The sequence below is a fragment of the Apaloderma vittatum genome, unplaced genomic scaffold (assembly GCF_000703405.1).
Source record: "Apaloderma vittatum isolate BGI_N311 unplaced genomic scaffold, ASM70340v1 scaffold14402, whole genome shotgun sequence".
In the NCBI taxonomy this organism is placed as follows: Eukaryota; Metazoa; Chordata; class Aves; order Trogoniformes; family Trogonidae; genus Apaloderma; species Apaloderma vittatum.
The window spans coordinates 17,991-39,082 of record NW_009704260.1 but is presented as its reverse complement, the minus strand read 5'-3'; the positions used below and the strand labels follow the sequence as shown (position 1 = coordinate 39,082).

The following is a 21,092-nucleotide window of genomic DNA, read 5'->3' as shown; positions in this document are numbered from 1 at the left end:
ATTTACATAGCAGTTCATGATTTACTGCTTCTTGCCTCTGTTCCTATGGTGGTACATATTTGATCACAGAGATATTTTTCCTCTTTACTTCTTCCCTGCTTTTGCCTGCCATATGTCATCAAAAAAGTAAAGGAGGTGGGTGAGCTTAAGCTCTCTGCTTAAGATAACCCTGACTACCTCATACATTTTTTAAAAGTGCTTGCTCCTACTTAATAAGATTTAGGAAAAAAACCCCACAACCTGGTTAAAATATGTTCAGTAGCCTATTTTGTACTGCTTTTCACAATCTAGAAAAGAACGTAACTACCAGCCTCTTTATGTGGAAACTTGGATGTTACATATCCTTTTAAAAGAACTAGAGAGATGACAGCAGTAACACGTTACTCTTGAGTAAGGAGTGGGGAAGTTTTGCATTGGAGATTTAGTTCAAATATTGGAGGCAGAATTAAAAAAAACTCCAGCTTTCTGAATGTAAGAAAGTTGAGCACTGGAATAGATTAATTCTGTAGGAGGTTGTGGAATTATATCAGTAGAGATTTTTGGAATCAGTGAACTATCTTTTAAGAGGAACTTATGAGTCTGTGACACGGGACATTGTTCTATCTGCTTAAGGCAAGGGATGGCCTCACAACCTTTCAGAGTGCCTTTGTGCCCACTCCCTATGATTTAAAAATTGTTGATTTTTGGGATTTCAGCCTATGGAAATGGAACAGGGATATTTGTTCTGCTGAAGGACAAATCATGGTGTCCCAGCATCATCAGTTTTCCTTGCACGACATCATCTCATGACAATTTAATAGAAGTATTCCCTACTTGTGTCTTCACACATGGGATGCAGTGCAGTTCATGCAGTCTTTATAGCTTAGTTTTTCATTTCAGAAAATGGGAGCCTTAAGTAGTCTGATCTAGTTGAGAGGCATCCCTGCCCATGACAGGGAGGTTGGACTAGATGATCTTTAAGGTCCCTTCCAGCCTAGGCCAGTCTATGATTCTATGATTCTTCTAATGGGACTGAACTATAGGTATACAGGTAGGGAAAATGAGGGGAAACAGTGTCTTGTGCTTATGCCACTATTTTATGTAGCCCGGGAAGATGTGCTGATTAACCGTAAGACCAAAGAACAGTACAGATATTTTGCTTTAGTGTTACAGTTGCTCTAGTACTTCATTTTTTCTGTTTCAATTCCACTAAATGCAGACCAGTATCAGCAAATCAAAATATATGTATTAATTCAGTGGCTAAGCAGTTCTCTGTTTCTCACATAGATTACATTTTATCATTGTTTTGCAGGAAACTTTCAGCTGGTTAAAGAGATCGTTGATGAAGACTCAAGTCAGGTCAATATTACCAATGTTGATGGCGCGTCTCCATTAATGATTGCGGCTGTAACTGGACAGCTGCCCCTGGTTCAGCTGCTTGTTGAGAAAAATGCTGATATTGACAAACAGGATAATGTTCATGGCTGGACAGCACTAATGCAGGCCACATACCATGGGTAAGATATATACTTACTACAGGTCTAGCCATAGAGTTGAATTCTTCTTGCATCCCAACAGAAAAAATCTTTCTGATACTGACTCTTGAAGCAGAGGGTGTTTGCAGGAAATTGGAAGACTCATGATCTCGATTTTCCATAACATTTACACTGCCCTCACGTTTTCAGAGCAGACCTGAAGGCCATTTGGATTTCAGAACAAGGGTGCATTTAGGAACTTGAATCTTGCCCAGTAAGCACTGAGAAAATAGTGCTCTAGGCAGGCACTAGGAGCTTTGGTGCAGATTTCAGTTTCCATGCAATTTCCATGACGTTTTTTAGTGTTTTGTAAGATACTGTGACCGCCTGCCAGGGTTGTGGGCGTACATCTAGTTGTGAAACTTCAAGACAGTCACCCTTCTCCGTGCACGGTTTCCAATCTTAAAATCATTCTTATGTTCCCCTGTTCAGCCTTTAGTTTCCATGGAGTTTTCTGAAATGGGCCCAATGGAGACCTGATTGTCATTTTCTCTAAAGCTGCTTTATAAATGCAGGTAGACACTTAAGAGGCAGACATCTCAGCCCTGGAAATCAGGATTTAGATTCTTGGAAACTCAGAGCTGTCTATGGAGGATAAAAGATACCCATAGTCAATCAAAGTAACGCCAGAATCATAGCCCTTCTGCCATGTCTTTGAAACCCCCCCGGTGTTGTCTGGTGTGATAGATAAATAACAATAGCAAGACTGACTCAGGGACACCTGGATCAATAGATAAGCAGCAAGAATGCTGCAGAAATATGGTTACGTTGCAAATTTTTACTATGATTAGTAAGTGATAGTGTGGGTGTTAGTGATTAGTCAAATCGTGTTGTACCTAAATGTTCAAAGTGTACCAGAACCTGGTGTAAAACCACGTTTGGGGTGCCCCAGTGTGGCTGGACACCTCACATGCATGAATAAATATTTACCCTTGTAATTCTATATTTAGCATCCCAGTCCTTCTCCTTGGTTGGCATGGTCCAGTTGCAAATTTTCTTAGCAACTGGAAATCATTAGCCTCTGCAGAGCCTCGGTTTCACCTTGCTCTGGAGCAGGAGTGGTGTGGAGGGTCTCTGGTTTGAAGGAAGGAGGAGGCAAGCTCTGCGCGAGCCAGGGGCTCTGGAGGATTGTGTCTCTGTGTGCCCTCAAGGTGCAGGACTGGAAAGCAGGATGGTGGGATGCCAGTCTTAAGGAAAGGTAGTAATGGGAAGTATGCAGAAGAGCTGTGGTGGGGATAAGCAGAACTTTTGTTAGAAGTTAGGAGGAACATTCCTTCTCCATTTTAGCTTGATTTTATGTGGATTGAGTTCAGAAGTGAAGACTTTGCAGGGTAAGAAGTAACACTTTGAAGTGAAGAGGCTGAGATCTGCTTATCAGCTTCAGTATTAGTTTGTAGTCACCTATTGCTACTTCAGTACATTTTTGCTCTGTGTTGCTTAAGCCTGTCAGTGGTTGTTTTTAATACTGTTTTGTATTAAATATGTTTTCCGTAGCTTTGTTATCTGTTTGTTTATTTTGTAGGCTGAATTACAGTATTGTTTTTAACTCGCTAGGCAAATCCTGCTTATTTATTCAGGTGCATGAGCGGGGAGAAGGGCTAATGGGAATGGGATGGTGAGTTCCTTTTATGCAACTAGCTTTTATGAGCTTTTGTGAGAAGGTGTTTGTGTTATCATTTAATGCTGATTGGTTTTGCATTTTAAACACCTCAAGGCTGTGATAATGTGCCTTCCCAATTATATAATTTATATATCTAATTAGATGAAGTACTGTTTGGAGTTTCTAAATTAGTCAGTTTGGCTTATCTGTATGTGATTTCTTACCTGTTCTAAATATGAAGGAGCATTGAAGTATTGGTTATGGTGTATGATGCCTGCTGGACTGACCTTTGTCTTTCCACCTGCTTTTTTGCCTTCTCATTAAAAGCCTTTTCTTGGGAAGGTATTTGGCAACAGATTCCAGAGTCGGTTTCAAAGTGTCAGCTTAAGAAACTGACTGTTCAATTTAGGTTTTTAGGCTGACTTTCTGTATGTTGATTAATGTAATTCATAGTGAGTAAACAGTGACTGACAAAGGAATTATGGGAGCTTCTGAATAGCTTGCAAACAAATTTTCCACTTGCTTAGTTAGAAAAGGTTGGAAAAGGTAAAACTCTGATCACTAATTGAGGAGCAATGATATAAAAGGGTGAAATGGAGTGTTAGGGTTTTTTTGTGGGTTTTGTTTTTTTGCTTGTTTGCTGTTTTGTTTTTTTAACATGAGCAATGCTTTGTTTTCTTCCCTAAAGGAACAAAGATGTTGTAAAGTATTTGTTAAACCAAGGAGCTGATGTCAATCTTCGTGCAAAAAATGGATACACAGCTTTTGACCTAATAATGCTGCTGAATGATCCAGGTATGTTATTTTAAAGAGCGCTGAGGAAATGTATGGCATAAAAAAATAAACATCCCTTCCAATCTTGAAAATACATGAACGTTGCTAGGAAGTATCCTCTGAGGTCTAGGCTGGCCTGGACCAGGAAGGGATACTGCCTGAAAGTGATGAGGTTTGCAGTAATTGGTTAGGTGAGTGTATACATTTATGAGATAACAGATTTTGTGCCTTCCTCTCAACCCAAAATGTGTTGTTTGGGTCACCAGAGCCAGTTCAGTGGCATTTGACTGTGGTAGTCCAGGTATTCTGTAGTGTCATTAGCACAGAGCTATGAACTGAACCTAGAAATTTCCACGCAGTTAAGAGCAGTAAAGGGACAGGACAAAGAGAGGGCAATCAGAAGAACACTAGTGAGCTCCTGGCTAAACGTCCCACTGGGTCAGTGAAGGCTGCCAATAAATCGCACTTCAGGGCTGAGGTTGTTTTCATGGCAGCCTGTTTTGGGGAGACTTCAACAAAACACACTTAGTTTTTGCTACAGTTTATTTAGCCTATATAATTTGTTACTGTTAACCTTGCCTGGTACGTGAATTGCTTTATCTGAAGCCAAAACCCACTGCTGCTGGTGGAATTAATGTTTGCTTTCTCTGTGTTCACTTATTACCGTCGTTTTGGTCACTAGCAGATACCTTTCCTTTGTCGAAAGTTAGATCACTAACACCATGGAATTTTAAAAATAAATACAGAGAATTATTTTTTTAACTACTTGTAGGACAGATATGCATATATAGGTCCATTCTGTCTGCCCTTCTGAAAGTCTTTTCTGACTTTAGTATAAAATACAGATTTACAGAATATTTTTTTTTTACTTTCCTGTCCTCATCTCATGCTTGTTCTTTTTTCTTCCTCCTTCCTTTCTTTTTTTCTTGCTTTTCTTTTTGTCCACCTGTTTTCCTACCATGTCTTTTCAGTCCCTTCATTGTCCAGGCTGAAACATCTCCTTTCTCTTTTGGGATTTAATTTCAAGCTTCTTTTCTGCAACCTACGCTTGAAGAAAGAATATTCATTTTTCTCTACTCTCTTCTGTGTCAGGTGAGAAAAAAGAGCATTACAATATCGTTCTTAACCTCTACAAAGTGTGAGTCACACCTGACTGATTCTGACTGAACAGGGTGCTTATTTATATTGACAGATACCTTTAGAAAGGTGTTTCTAAGACTGCAGCCCACTGTGTGAGGAGGTGGTGTGGGAAACCTAGGTCAAAGAAAGAAAGTTTGGGGAATTCGCATGCTTTGTGTTTGAGAGGTAGATCAATTACTGTTTTTTTGGGACTTGGAGGTAAAGTGTCAGTTTATCAGTCATATTTTGGGAAAGCAAAACAGACTAAACATTGTCTTCATTTGTTTCCTTTTAGACACAGAGCTTGTACGGTTACTGGCATCAGCATGCATGCAAATAGACAAAGACAAGAATAAACTGAACAACAGATCATCTTTGCCTTCTAGAAGTAGGCAATCCTTAAATGTCCCAATGTTGCCGGATGACAAAGGAGGTCTAAAGGTAAATATAGTCACTCTTAATACATAACCAGTGCATTGTTTCCTGTAATGTATGAAACAGAGAAAGTAATTGCTAAGAAATACTTTGGATCTAATATATAACTGTTTTTTTGGGGGTATGTGTGTTGTGAATTTCTCATTGACAATACTGCTTGGTTTTATGAAATGTAGCATGTGTTTAGCTTTCTGTTTATCAGATAGCAAGGCAAAGGCAAGACTTTTAAGGAAGACTGCATTGAAGCATTTCAGTGCCTAGAAATAAATCTCTTAATTAAGTAGTGGAAGGTGCTGTGTTCATGAGTTGGGAACTGAATTTCCGTTATGATCTTAATTTTTAATCTGCCTTTAAAATCCAAGCATACTCCAGTTTTAGTAGACTGGTTTTGTGCTCATTGCTACTTTTTTTTTTCTCTTTGTGAAATGGCAGTGCTGGGGGATTTGACTAGTGTCTCCTAACATAGCAAGAAACTGCAGCAGTAGTACTCTTATTTTTCTTTTATGGTAGAAAAAGGAAGGATGAGGTAGGAAGGGGACTGAAGCTCTGGTAATATACTTGAAAATACCCTGGGACTCTGTGTGGAACAGCCCAAAAGACTGAGAGGTTCCTGTCTACCTCTGCAACAGAAGATAGACTTCATTTCAACCATAAATGGGAGCAGACTACTTGCATTGAAAATTAAGAAGATCATAGCAGATGTTTTAATAGGAAGAGTGGAAGATTGTGCAGTTCAGGCTTACACGTCCTCTGGCATGCTGTATCCTTAACTCAAAATTGGCAATAATTTAGTAGGAAACCGCATAGAGTCATAACAATGTGTGCTGCTTAAATATACTGTGACTTACCTTGCCTGTTTGCAAAAGAGGAGGAAAAAGTATTAGTTTATTTTGTTATTGTTGCCAGTGTTGATTATTTAGATGAATAATTTTTGATTGTATTGTACCTCAGAATTTCCATGAGTCTGTGATCTCACATTTTCAGTATAAATATTGTCAGGGTCTTGGAAACACACATGGTAATTTCCAGGCTGTTGTTGGCATGAACTTTAAAGACCATTTAAAGTTCTGCTTTAGCTCAAATCTGTTTTGCAGTTTTAACTAGGAAGCAGCAAGTGGTTATTTTTTTTAATGATTCTATTATTTGATATGGTACAACTTCAGTGTCAATTTAGATGGATGTATATAAGAATGCCCTTACTTAGATGGGAGATTGTCAGAACAGCTTTTGACTTGATGGCATACAGATCAGCAACAGCCTGGATTGCAGCTCTTGCACTGTTACGGTGCAAAGGCTGATGAGATTTGTCAATGATAAAGATGTATACTTGAGTACCGACACAAATTTTGTATTCTGATATGTGGAACGTTTAAGTGTTTGGTCCTAAAACTATGGAAGATTACAGTGTTTACAAGGTAAGTCTTAATCAAGCACTTTTTCAGCAGAAATTGTATTCTGTGTAGTTCAGTTATATATATTATATATATAATGTGAGAGCAAATATGACCCCCTCTTCCATCACTGCTTAATGTTTTATTGACCACTCTCGCTGATTGCAAGTATGTTACGTATCTTACTCCCCTTAAATGTTCAGAGAGAGCAAAAATGCCATTTTCAGATTGACTGAAAGTGCTGAAGTGAGGGCCTTGTCCTGGGTTCTGTAGCAAGAGTGCTTCTGTGTGCACAGCTGCTCTGTGCTGAGCCAGGACTCTAAACCAAAGATATTTATGGTGCCTCAGCCAATACACGGATTTTCTGCCTATATCAGTGCAAATGACAGAATGTAGACTCTACAGAGTCGTGGATATGTAAAAATGAGAGGGGAACTTGAGAAGCTCACCTGCCTTTAAATAAGAATGAACATGCCAAGAATGTCCTTGACAGAAGTTTATTCACCGAGGTGAAGATGATCCTTGGGTCCCGTGGTCTCTCTCAGTACCCAGTTCAGTGACGTCGCCTCTTGAGCTCAGAATTTTTTCCTCCTGATCTAACCTATATCTCTCTTGCTGCGTATTATGTTGATTGATTCTTGTTCAGTGGCCATCTTTATTTTTATAAGAACTATATAAATCCTTAGAGAACTACCATATTCTCTTCGATCTTTTTTTTTTCCTAGACTAAACAAAAGTAATTCTTTCAGATTTCCTTGTTTGCAGGTTATATTTCCTCATCTTATTAGTATTTGTGATTTGTCTGTATCTGGCAAGGTGAGGGATCCAGAAGAAGTTAAGAGGTTCTAGCTAGGGTCTCAGTATCACATAGTGGCATACAAAAATCACTTGAACAGTCATGTGTTTCGTGCTGTGAAATTCACCTCTCTTGCAGCAGTAAGATACTGTGCATCTATACTTAGTTTGTGATATGTTACAACTTTCTTTTCTTTAGTACAACTGCTTTGCTACTTACTTCTGTGTTTGTACACTTGATTTCTTCTTACGTGTCAGCTTGACCCCTACTGAGTAATGTCAATTTGTCAGTGTTTTAATTCAGAGTATCTGAGGTGCTCATGATAGATATCTTCCACAGACTGTGCAAAATACGTTATTTTTTGTTACTGCTGTTGTTAATGAACATTTCCAAACTCCTGTTTAACTCTGAAAAGTATGTCATTTTAATACAAGATCAAATTGTTGGCAATTTGTCTCTTAATGTATTTTTTTGACTACGATGCTCTTCCTACAGTGATTTTACTTGCATTGTATTTTCCTCGGTCATTCGGCGAATGTTGCATGAAATAACGATAAAAGCTTTATTAAAGTCAAGCTGTGTTACAGCTTTTTCTCCCTTCTGCCTACTTGACCAGTTTTTCTGTCAGAGAGATTGATTTGGTGGGATTTATTCCTAGCAAACCCATGCCAGCTGTCTCTTATGAGCTGTGATGATGTACAACGTTTTTTTAACAATGTCCTCTCAAGTTAAGCTTTTTGATCAGTAAATTTTCAGATTTTGCTCTTTGGGGTAAGAGTGATGATGTATTTGCCTTTTGCTTGTTTTCTGTCACTTCTTCAATCTCCATAATTTATCTTGAAGATAAGCAATATTTGTTCATAGGTCATGTTCTCTATAATTACTCTAGGATAATTTTAATAAGTCTTGTCTGATCTTAATTTACGTAAGCTTATTTAAATAGTCTTACTCTATCAAACAAATGCACATATATTCCTACCTTCCTCCTGTTAATGGTATTCACAATAAAATATAAACTGGCTTTGAAGTTTAAAGAAAACTAAAGCCCTTTTCAGTGTCTCCTATTTGGTCACTTTTGTAATTAAGTAGTAGACTTTTTATTGTGTTATGTGTTTCTTTTATTTGTAACTTATGCATAAGACTGGCCCTGGTTCCTTTACCTGCTGGTTGTGAAATGGATAACCGTGATCTCATTCTTCACTCTTTTCACACCGGAACTCTTAACTACTTTGTTTCTCACAATTTTGTGGACTTGAAAACAAAGTGCCTTTTCCATGTGCAGAAATTTTTATTTCCTCTCTTTTATTCCTGCCAGTGCTTCTTGAGCAAGTTACACTCAGAATGTCGGTATTAGATGGGTGTGAACTACCTTGTTAAGTCTCTTCTTTAGATTCAAGTTGTTTGAGGGCAGAGATTTCCAGTTCTTCCTGATACTCTTTCATTGCTAATATTGTTAATATTGTCTAAGGTATTCTCAAGTGGCAACACCATTTTTCTGTTCTGTGACACTATTGCCTTCTCCCACTGCTACTGGATTTCAGCCTTTTGAGGGACACTATTCTGAAACAACAAATGCTTTTTGTTGCTTTGCTGCTTCAGTGTAGGTCAAAGCCGTTTGTCCTAGCTTCTGTATGTGTGTGACGTGGTAGGATGGATGGAGAGGCCACAGTCTTCAGCAGCAGCAGGGTTCAGGCCACCGTACCCTGAGCACCAGAGGACAAGATGAACCTCTGCACTGTCATTCTGGTTTTTGTATGGTAACATAGTGGCTGTGTTTCCTCTGTTTCCGGTTGGTTTGTGGTGCAGACGTGTGTTAGTGAGGCAGAAGCACCCTGGAGAAGAGTAACAAAGACGATAGGAACTTAGAACTGGTCTTGATTATGGAAGCAAGCTTGCTTGGTGAACAAAACCAAACCATGTTGTGTAAGCAGTCTCCTTTGTAAGCTCATTGTACTCTGTCTTATACCTAGGTGGGTTTTTTTGCCCTTTCAGTTCCTTCTGGAAGGTGAATAAACGCTCAACTGCGTGATTTTTTTTGCTTCCTTAGAATGATTTGTCTCCCTTGACTTTTCCCATCAGGTCCTTGTTGCTGAAAGTAATGTAAATCTTTATTAGTTATGGCTCCAAAGTGATACAAAGGTCTGAGAACTCTATCCATTACTAATGCTCTGTGCAGATTTAAAAGCTTTTTAATGATCATCTGCTAGAAGGATTGATTTACAAGGAATAAATTTACAGCTTCTGTTACTTCTACTGTATGACAGTTGGGAAGATGTATATCAGTAAGCAGCTGAAAAATGTTAAATGTTGAGAGAGAAGAACATGTACGGTGAGAAGGAATGGCTAAGAATAAAGAGTAAACTAGATAAGTGTGTTATCTGAATTGAATATTACATAAAGCTGCCTTGAAATATCACCACTCTTACATGACTTCATTATTTTTATTGGAAAATGTTCCAGAAAGGGAAGAAGCAGCTTTACTAAGAAATAATCAGAAGGTATTTATAATCTGCTTTACTTACCTACAAGCCACGTAATCTTTAATGCAGATTATGCATAGGTCTTCTTAATATAGCCTATAGGTCTCATATAGTCTGGAGAAGTGTCCTGCTAAATACTTGAAACATCTTGCACTGTTTGCCTTTAAAAACGTGTAAGTCTGTAAACATTTGGGTAAATTTTATTTTGAGCAAAGATTCCTTTTGTGTAATCGTTTCCACATACATGATACCTGTATGGATGGAGGCTGTAAGTGCATTAGTCCTACAGTTCTGTTGTTTTCACAGCTGGTATTTCCTTGCCGTGCCTTTTTTCAGCTTATCGTCTTTCCAGTCTGTCAGGGTTTAAGGTATATGTGTAGCAACACTGTATGGATTATGGATCTTTAGTTTGGCAGAAATACTATATCAGAACTCATCCAGTTTGCCACTGATTTTGAAAACCTTAAGGAGAAACTTTAATGCAGATCAGATAAACTTCTGTGCACAACTCTAAAATGCAAAAATGTACATGCCAGTTCATTGATGCCAGAGAGTGTTAGAATGGATGGTGACATGAGAAGTTAATGGAAAGATGAAATATTTGCAATGTAGCTGTAAAAATTTCCTGTTCAAATTGCCCTAATACATTTATCTACCTTGTCTTTCCAGATAGTGTGGAAAAATATTGTAAGGCATTTGCCAGATGAAAAATAAGGAAAGAGATTAATCTTATGCACACAAATTGTGGTGAGGGATTCTGTTGATAATTGTAAACCACTCTTAACATTGCCTTGACAGATCTATCAGTGCTGTAAAGATTACTTAATTGTATATTTCTTTTTCCTCTTTTTTTTTTTTCTTTTAGTTGCAAATAAATTGTTGTCTCTTCTTGTCAATCTAGTCCTGGTGGAGCAGGATGTCCAATCGGTTTCGCAAGCTGAAGTTGACCCAGACATTGCGCCATGGATTTCCTTCCAATCAGTTTGTGCCTTTTCCTGATGAGCCTGAACCATCTTTAAATTCCACCATAAAAGCAGTTTCACCAAGTGATGCCGATGCCTCTGGGAACCTCGATGCTGCTACAGCTCGGATCACAAATAACAACACTAGTGGTAAAGCCTTGTTGTCTTGTGGGAAGTCAGCTATTGTGGGATTATACTATTTGAAACTTACTGATTTAGTTTTTATTTAGCTTAATTTAAGTGAAAAGACACATAATGTGCTTGCAGTATATAGGAGGAGAGGTGTTTGTACTCATGACTGTTAATCATGCTAAATGCTGAGCACAGCATCATTTGAACAGATAAATGCTAATAAAACCATGTTAATGCTCTGTAGCAAGCACCCTTAAATTGGGACAGTAGAGACAGGTTGTTAATATCTTTGAGAAACTGAATTTATGTAATGAAAATAATTTTTTTTAAACAAATAAATAATTCTGAGAAGAAAGAGAGATTGGAAAGGCCAAAATCGTAAAGGACATATACTGAAATTGTACCCCTCTGCATGTAAAACTCACACAGTGTGTGATGTGGAATGAGACTACTGGCTTAACCTTAATTTATGCACATGACAGTATCACTGGAAATCTTGATTCTGTGTGCTGAGGTATTGAGGGTAAAGCTGTTGTACGTTTGAAAACAGTAAGCTATCCTTGAGAACAAAAGTAGGAGCAGGTAAACAATAAAATATCATTTATATATTTTTCAGGTGTAAACACTGCAAAAGGAGGAAAGGATGATGAGTTACTGACAACCATGGTATGTCACAGTGTTCTTGGTGTGTTCTCCCAATTCAGAAGGTCATGCAGCTCCCATAATTTCTGTTTTTTCATAACCTCATATCCAGGTCACCGTTGGCAAGAGAGCTATCATTTGGTTGTAGTCACTAGACAGGAACTCCCAGGCTATGATATATCGGTAGTTCTTAGACTAGGAAAGTACTACAAGTAGCATGGTATGGGAGCTGTTCACAAGTGCTGACTTTTTTCGAGAGTTACCCACACCTGTCTGTGATTGGTAGTGGGTTAGTAAAATAGGTGGAACTGCTGATTAGTTGCTGACAAGCAATATGCTGTGAGGAAAACATGGATGGAACATGGTACAGTGTGAAAGAGAAATTCCTGGCAGAGGCAACCATGAAATATTTAGTTTGGGACGTTTATTTGCATTATTCTGTTTCTTCTTTCGTTATACTGTAGCTTTAAATTCCTCTACAGCTAACTCTCTGGAGATGTCATTAAATCTGGCTGGTTATCCTTTATGTTCTTTTTGTAAGAAGATTGAGTAACTTTTGATGTGACTGACTGACAGAACTCCAGGGACCTGAATCAGTTCTGTAGTTTTTTTCTTTTTCTGGAGAACACATACAGCAGGAACAGGCAGTTGTTCACTGTTTCCAGATGTTCTGTCTGGGAATAGAGAAAGGACTACTTTGTTATTTCTTTGGAAATTAATTGTTAACATTCCTGTTAAAATAATTTTGAAGCAAGATTCAGCCCAATGAAGGAAGAGGCGGTTTCTGCCACTTAATGATCTATATTCATTGTATCAAAAGAATGAGTACCAGGTACCAGAACGCGCAATGGATTCTCTCTGTTACTATATGTTGTGCATCTTCATAAATACTACTTTTATGTCTCGCTTCCATTTTGTTTAAAAATGCTTTTGTCTTCATTTTTTTCATTTAACGTACAGTTTTGAAACTATATTGTTGGCTCTCAGTAATGTTTCTTAAGAAGAGGCTCTTCCCCCCCCTTCTTTGTTTTCCTCTCTCAGTTGAGAAGTAGTGCTCCATTTACTAGGCTGCCCAGCGATAAACTGAAAGCAGTGATACCGCCTTTCTTACCGCCCTCAAGTTTTGAGCTTTGGAATTCTGACCGAACGCGACTCAGTAAAGACGGCAAAGCTGAGCAGATGAGAACTGCCTGGCCACAGAGAGCGATCAAGCACGATTTTAACAGCAGTGGGAACTCTGATATAGTAAGCAAACAAAATGTGCACAAAAATCCTCTGTTCTGCCCAGCTGTGCTGACTAATGAGCCACACTGTGTTTCTGATTAGAAATTACTTTAAACACACCCTCTCTGTAATGGCTCTGCTCTTTAGGAAGAATGTGCATCTCTGTGGAAGGAATGTAATGGAACAAAAGATTTGTATGAAATGAAATGACTTGTTTACTATTAACCAAAACAAAATTGAGCCGTAACATGTTTGCTGCAAACTGCTGAAGTGGCTGCTGGTTCCACCTCTATGTTTTAGCTGCCAAAGTAGCTCCAGTTATTGGAGTGTGGTGGAAACTGCTCTGATTCGGAAGACTAGGAATAGAAGAAAAGAATGAAAGTTTCTCACTTTTAGGAACTGGGAGAGAGGGAAGAAATACCAGTGAGGCATAAGTATACAGACATAATATTCGGAAAGATGAGTAATAGATAAAATTGTAGCAATTAATGATCAAGTGGGTATAAAGGCATACAGTCTTAAAGCGCAAGTACTACAAGAAGGGAAAAAGTCTGAACAAACTATTTTTTATAGAAGAAGCTTTCCTGATTCTGCAGTGTTTCTAGTGAAAATGCAAAACAAAAGGAAAATAGTTTGTGTGTCCTGATACAGGAAGCCAAACAACCTTGACAGCCTTTGCTTTTGTAATTACTGGGAGAAAAAGGAGAAGTGCTTGCTTCCCTGACTTTACATTCTAACAGCTGAATATAAAGAAGAGTTATTTTCCTCATCCAGAACTGTGTTTCATGTCAGTTCCAGAAATGGAACAGTGAAGACATTTTAGGAGGGCTAATTTTCTGTCTTTTTAAAGTGAAAGTTAGCTTAATACTGATAGAGGTGATTGAGGTGGAGTAAGGTGGAGGATTAGAAGGGAAGTGGTAGCTCACAGGAAAGTAAATGTTCATCATCCTAGAAAAAGATGATTGCAATAACATAAGTAGATAATTGGCATCCATATATAAAGTCATGAGTGAGGGAATTAGGTAAAGACTAGCCAGCAATCCTCCTGTGGGGAAAGAAGGATTTTGCTAAGGGAATAAGGAGGAGAGAAACCAAGATGGATTTGGAAGAAGCGATTGGAGCATTAGGATAAGAAACATGAAAAAGCTGAGCTGCAAGAGTCATCAGTCAGATGTTTGGCAGTGGCCAGTGGTGTAAAGGCAAAAGAATTGAAGGAGGGTGTGGGTGTGGCTGAGGATTTGGCTAGCGTATAGCTAGTTCATTAGTGCCTCAGTTAGCAATAAGGTCATTTAGATGTGGTGTTGGGGATATGGTTTAGAGATGAGCTTTGTAGAGTAAGGTTAATGGTTGGACTTGATGATCCCAAAGGTCTTTTCCAACCTGAATGATTCTGTGATTCTATGATTCTAATAGTCAATAAAACGGTGCAGGTAAATATTTAGATTGAAGGGGACATGAAAATGCAACTGGAGGAGAGATAGTTCATGTCACTTGTTGCAGCTTAGTTAGTAAGAAATGGGGGTATGATGGATGAGAAGTAGGTGGTAGCTGTTTTGTAAGATGAGAGAGACAAAACCAGGATTATGCAGGAAAGAAGTTTTATGTGTGATTATATTTTTCCCCTCACTGCTCTTAATCTTGTGTATATCATAATTCAGATGCATCATATGTGCTCATTTTGTGTTGGCCAAAGGTTAAGGAGAATTAATGCTGTTATTATGGTGTCATTTCTTCTACTGTGTATATTCAAGTTATATAAATATATGTAAGTATGTATTAAATGTATTTTTATATGTAAAATTAAAATTATTTCTGGTATCTGTTTTAAATTTTATCTTCCAGACATCTGTTAGCAAAGGTACTAGACCAGTCAAATTACCAACATTTGCAAGAAGACCTGCATCTCCTTCAAATTCCAACAACTTCAATCATTCTCCCCATTCTTCTGGTGGATCCAATAACATCGCGGGTATTAATAGGCATGGAGGAGAGCTGCATAACAGATCAGGTACCACACTGCTTTTATTTTTAATTAAAAAGTCATTGTATCTAGTTCAGCTAAAATACCCAATGTTTGTGATGGTGGTAGAAGATAGTAAACCTTTCCTGAAGACTCCTGCTGCTGTGTAAGTGCAACTTCTATGCATTTTTTTGTAATAGGTTTGGACTTTGGCCACCTACATCAGGGAACAAAGGCCTCACATGTGTTCTAGAAGTCTCATAGTTTAGCCCTCATGTCAGAAAAAAATACATTGATTTTATTGATTCCACCTATGGTGAATCAGCTAGATTCTTGTTCATCGCAACATGTATTTCATGGAGCTGTCTTACCCACATTGCTTGCTTCTTGTTTAAAATAAAGATTGTTTTTCAATTAAAAACAAAACTGCCAACATTGTGTCTGGCAGCTGTAAACACAGTATGATGAAGCAGCTCATGAAACCTATATCCAAGAGTATGAAAGTCATCTGTGTGTCTGTAGACAAGGCTGGCTCCTTCCTCTGCAGTTAATTTTTGTCCCTTTTCCTGAAAAGGAACAAATTCTCTCTACTTCATGCAGTCACTTTTTAAAAGAAAGCGAGTGGTGAAGAAAGATGAATTGAGAATTAACAAATATTTTAAAATTATAATTTCCTTGTCTCTGGTTTTATTTTATTTTTTCTTAGGTGGCAGTGCCGATAACGTTTTGTCTCAGATTGCAGCCCAAAGAAGAAAAGCAGCAGGCCTACCTGAGCAGAAACCCAGCCAACAGCATAGTCCAGTCCAGTCAACTCCTTCATCCACTCTATCTGATTTGCAGTGTGCTCAAATTGTTGGCAACGGTCATGTTGGAAAGGTACAGAGAAATGTAAATTTTTGTACTTACAAACTGGCTAATTTTAATAGGTCATGTCGCAGTCGTGGATGGTTGACAAGTACAAGTGTGTGACATTGCACAGCCTAACATGAGTGAACACCTGTTCCAGCAGTGGAAACTTTTCAGCTCCACAAACCTTCCTTTTAATTACAAGTCTGCAAAAGGTCAGATGTAATAATAAAACATAATTCTGCTATGTTATTAATTTCATTCTGTTTTAAAAACAGTAAATGGAATACTTGATGTTAGGGTAGGTCTGCACTGTTATTTTGATTTCTGATTATTTCTTTCTATGGCCCTGATTGAGTCCAGTGTTTTAAGTTACTTATGCCTGGGCTTAATTCTGAAGTGGTGTAGCTGGTTTCCCTTCAAAGGCACAACCTGAGTGCAGAAGATGAGATTATTTGTACCAGGATCTGCTGACCACAACACTATGCCTGTATCCAGCCTGCTTCACAAGGTGTTATTTTTTAGCAGTATGAACAGTAAGTTGTCCTCACCAAAGCTAGGTTTTGTTCCTGAGTACAGGCAATGGTATCCACACTGACTTGCCTAGCAGTTTGCTGAAATAGCTTTACCCTCACGATCTTCCTGTTTTTGTGCCTGTACTTTGAAGTTAGCAGCTGTTCTGTACAAAATTTTTAAGGATTAAGTTTTTAAATCTTCAAAATCTGCAGAGACACAAGTTAAAAAGCAGCATTGCAACAGAACTTTACTATCGTGAAATGGAGAAGTTTATTCATACGGTGAAACACTGGATTTCAGAGAGCAAGAGAAGGAAAGCACATAATTTGGGGTTTTAGGTCTAATGTCTGGTATTCTAAAAATGTTAGAATACGTGACCAAGAGCAAAATTTCTCAGCTTTTTGCTTGTGTAATCTCCAGTGAGCTCGTTTTGCTTTGTTTTCTTTGCATCTTTTCATGAGACTCTTCTTGAAGTTTTGCCCAAAGAAATGAAAATGACCAGAGTATAAAACTATTATATTTACTATCTTGTTTTGTGATGTCTTATATGGCAACAATAAGCAGTATATATATTTAATCAAAAAATATCAGTGATAAATGATATTGAAGGGACTACTGATTGCTTTTCAAAGATGAGGTTGGGAGCTAAAATTTACAACTCTGCTGGACCCTCCAAAGCTATGGACTCATACTGATTCTTTGGCACAAGATAATCTTTCTTCCCTTTCTATCCCATGTAACTGCTCCCTGGGTTGTAAATGTTCTATGTCTTTCTTTCTTGTAGACAAAGACACTTCATTATCCTCTTCCCTTGTTAAAGCCTCCTCTACTGAAGAGCTACTAAATGCTTTTTCTTTCCTAGGTGGTCTAACCAATATATTTCTAATTAAACTCTCAGCAGTTCATCTCGGCTTGTTTTTATCTTGGAAATAATTTCCTAAGAGCTGCTTGTGTGCCCCCCCAAAATCTTACTTTACTCCAGTTATATTGTTACTTATTAAGATATAATACCTGTGAGCTTTGGGCTGCAGATCTTCAGGCCTGTTGTTACAGCAGTGCTGCCAGTAAGAAGTTTAACTATTGTTCCCACTCACAGTAGGAGAAAGAAGCAGGGAGGTGCAGTGCCATGCAGATTATCTTCTGGGAAGGCAAAAGCTGATCTTTTCATAATGCTGAAAAGATTTTTAAATAAAAATGATGCCAGTATGTTGGAAAGGCAACAGCTCTTCCAGTGTTTTTTGCTAAGATGTCTAGATGAATTTCAGTCTCCCCATCAATAACAAAATATATAATCAGTGTTCGTCTCTCTATAGATGTTCATGCATCACATGTCTGAGGTGGTTTTTGGGACATCAGTGTCTGTTGGAAGTACACAGTCACATATGGCTGTGATATCACATTTCCACGCTGGCTTCAAAAGCTTGACCAGCCTACTCTGTGGGCTGTTACATTGTAATCTGCAACATAAATGCTGAAAATTGAACATCTGTGTCCAGTGTGGAAATGCCTGTGCCCTCCCGTTAGGATTGTGCTGTCTAAACTTGGAGATGGCTGATCTGAAAATGCAGTGATGTTACACTGATCAGTTTTGCAAAAGTTATCCCTGAGAGGTGGGGTTGTACAAGCCTTAAAGGAAGGGAAGGAAAAGGTGAATTAACTGTTCAGAAGATGATGTAATTTGAATAAATGCAGACGGTGTGCTGCATTACTTCTAGTCAATTCAGTGCAGGGCTAAGGAGGTGGTACATTCTGGCATAAGACAGAGTAATGGAAAAATGTTACTAGTTAAATTGGTTTTATCTTTTTAATCCATATCTCTTTTCATTAACTAGAAAAGTTCCTTTTATGCCATAGCACAGAAACAAAATTGGAGAAAGGCAGGAACCACTGTCGTTCTCCCTTCTTGTCTTGTTACCCAGCTTAACTTTTTTTTTACAGTTTTCTTGTAGCAACCCAACTGACAAAATTACCTTAAGTTAAACTCTTAATTCAGGAATCCAGGTGAAAATGACCTAAGACTTATTTTTAGGTCTTATAATGCAAACATCAAAATGTATGAAGTGATACACAGATGGAGGAATTTAGGACACAAGGTACATTAACTTGTTTTGGGAAAGATACACATACGTTTATATTCTTTTTAATTTATCTATTCTCCTGTTTTCCGTGCCTCCAAATGTATTAAATATTTGCAAAGTATTTGATAAATTTAAATCATTTGACTCCTGTTAGTTAATAACAATTTTAAGGGTTGACTGGAAAATTTCGTTCCAGTGCAGCAAGGGGTTTAAATGCACCTGAAATTTTTGTTTGCTTGCTACATATTTCTGGTTAATTCAGCATGGAATGCTACTTAAAGTTAGCATCTGATATACTTTGAAGAGCTTTATTTGAGGCTGCATTTACTTAATGAAATACCTGATTGAAAAAGACCTCTTTCCAGAGTCAAAGTAATTTCAGCTTTTATAAAAAGAGTAATTGTAGTGCTTGTATGTAGTATTGCTTTAGAATAAATTATTTTTATAGTCTTAATAATTGTTTTTTATTCTTGATGAGTTTGAGGAGATAGAATCTCACCTGGGATAAATGAGTATTGCTACAATTAATATGAATCAAGCAGGAGTTTCTAGTGGTGACTACATGCTCTGCAGAAATGATATGCAACTTAAGTAATAGCGAAGCATCATGTATGGGAAAGGACTGGTTTTTTTTAACTGAAACGATTGTATCATTAACTGCAGCAAAAACTGGAGATGAACAAAAGGCCTCCGTCTGGGACTTCATCTACGTCTAAAAGCACATCACCAACTCTCACACCTTCCCCATCGCCCTCCCCGTCTCCTAAGGTTCACAGCGCGGAGTCCTCTCTCTCTTCTTCTCACAGACAGGCCAAGAGCAATGGCTCCAGCAGCGGTACCATTACAGAAGATGGTGAGTAGGTCACTGTAGTTATAGGAGATTCATTCACATAAATACAAAGTGTTTAAAGCTTTAACTGTACTGGGTGAATGTGTATCTGCGTGCGAGTGAGAACTTCCTTCTTTCTAGAAAAAATGTTTTGGTGTTTCTTACCATGAGGTTGGCATTCCTTTTTTATTTCTCTCCCAAAAGCTGTGGTCCCTTCCATTTAGAGGGAGTTTGGTACCATCTCAAAGCAGGTATAGAGTGCATGGGTGGGCCACTCTGATGTGGCCTCATTCCTTCTCCTCTTTCTGGCTTACATTATGTTTTTCTCCCATTGCTGAGGGTAGAAAATGCACTTTTCTCACATGTGAAATGATTTATTTTTTTATGTACATGCAGTGAAGCACATCACTACAGAGACAGAATTTTGATTCATATCAGGTCATAGCTACCTGCATTTGATTTGTAAGAGCAGTATTGCATTTTTTTTTTAATGGCAAGAACAGCCTTATTTTGACCTTATTTTTGACTTTAGGTGATGAGAAAGGATAATAATGTTATGACTGTTCTGATAAGATTACTGCCTTTCAAGTTTAAGGTCTAAATTATGACACTTTATTTTAAAAAACCACGTTACTGCATTGGAAATGGGATCAATTACTTTTTTTTCCCCACTGTGAAAATCTCAAAAAAAGTGAAAAAAAGAACGTGACTTAGAATTTTTCAAACACAGAGATGGAGCTATCTTTTATCTGATTTCTACAAGAGTCACTTTGTTCTGTTCTTGTTTTTTTTTTAAAGCGTCGGTATTGATTTTGTTTTGTTTTCGTTTATGCTTTGTCCTTTGACACTGTACTTCCATTTGATACTAAAGAGAGGTGATGCTTGACCTGCTTTCTGTCCTCTCATCATGGCTTAGCTGTGACATACTGTACCAACAGCTGGAGAAAATCCTTTCACATTTTAGTTAGGGCCATTTTATGATGATGGCTTGATAACATAGTTGTCAGTTTAGAAATATATAAAGGGAAGAGGACTTGCTGTTGGGTAACTCGGGGGAATTCTCCAGGCTCTCAGCTATTCTTACCTCACCTGGTCAAGCCAGGCTCTGTGACTGCACCACTAATGCTGTGATACAATGGATTTCCTGGGTAGCAGGGGGATGGATTAGAAGCCTGAGTAGTTCTGGGTTCATTGTGCTTGTAAGCTTTCAGAGTTAAGTGGTCCTTTAACTTAGGGGCTTCTCTGCTGTGATTTGCTACAGCAGCAACAGTAGAAATGCTCATAGGCCCAGCAGTGATCAGAAGAGTAAGTACAGAAAGCCTGCAGTGTTAACTTTTCTTCTTCTTTCAAGTAAATTGAGTTGGACAGTTGCTTTGCATTGAGTGCTACTGTAAAAGACCAGTGAGATGCAGCGTTCAAAGGTGTGCGTGGTTTCTTCTTAGGCAACCACTTCGTGGACCATCAACAGCTTGTCCCAAATCTGAGAACCAGTGATGTAGACAATCATGAAAGACGAAGCCATGTGAGAGTAAAAGGAGGTTCTGAAAACTTGGAGAAAGGTAATCTTAGTTTACTACTACAGAGTAGTACAAAAGAGGTGCTATATAGGTGTAATGTGGCAGAAATAGCAAGAGTTCTGGGAACCTTTGTGCTCTCGAGGGATGTATGTAAGGAGGCAAGATATGAACAGAGCAAAAGAAAGACTGAACAAGTGAAGAAGCAACAATGTCGTGCAAGAGTTGTGAAACAGAGGTTTCAGTTTTTGTGCAAACTTAATGCATCTTGCAGGAACTG

General features: G+C 38.2%; 1 protein-coding gene across 1 annotated transcript in view; it reads left to right on the top strand.

The window, feature by feature from the left end:
* ANKS6 (ankyrin repeat and sterile alpha motif domain containing 6) overlaps window positions 1-21,092 on the top strand; it is a gene marked incomplete at its 5' end in the record, with an annotated part of 38,493 nt that overhangs the window by 6,434 nt on the left and 10,967 nt on the right. Inside the window, 10 exons of the mRNA XM_009864995.1 lie at window positions 1,292-1,496; window positions 3,803-3,909; window positions 5,303-5,448; window positions 11,011-11,221; window positions 11,820-11,869; window positions 12,887-13,090; window positions 14,912-15,077; window positions 15,736-15,917; window positions 19,133-19,322; window positions 20,741-20,857. Of these exons, the coding sequence (XP_009863297.1) occupies window positions 1,292-1,496; window positions 3,803-3,909; window positions 5,303-5,448; window positions 11,011-11,221; window positions 11,820-11,869; window positions 12,887-13,090; window positions 14,912-15,077; window positions 15,736-15,917; window positions 19,133-19,322; window positions 20,741-20,857 (1,578 nt within the window). The remainder of the gene's footprint in view (window positions 1-1,291; window positions 1,497-3,802; window positions 3,910-5,302; window positions 5,449-11,010; window positions 11,222-11,819; window positions 11,870-12,886; window positions 13,091-14,911; window positions 15,078-15,735; window positions 15,918-19,132; window positions 19,323-20,740; window positions 20,858-21,092) is intronic.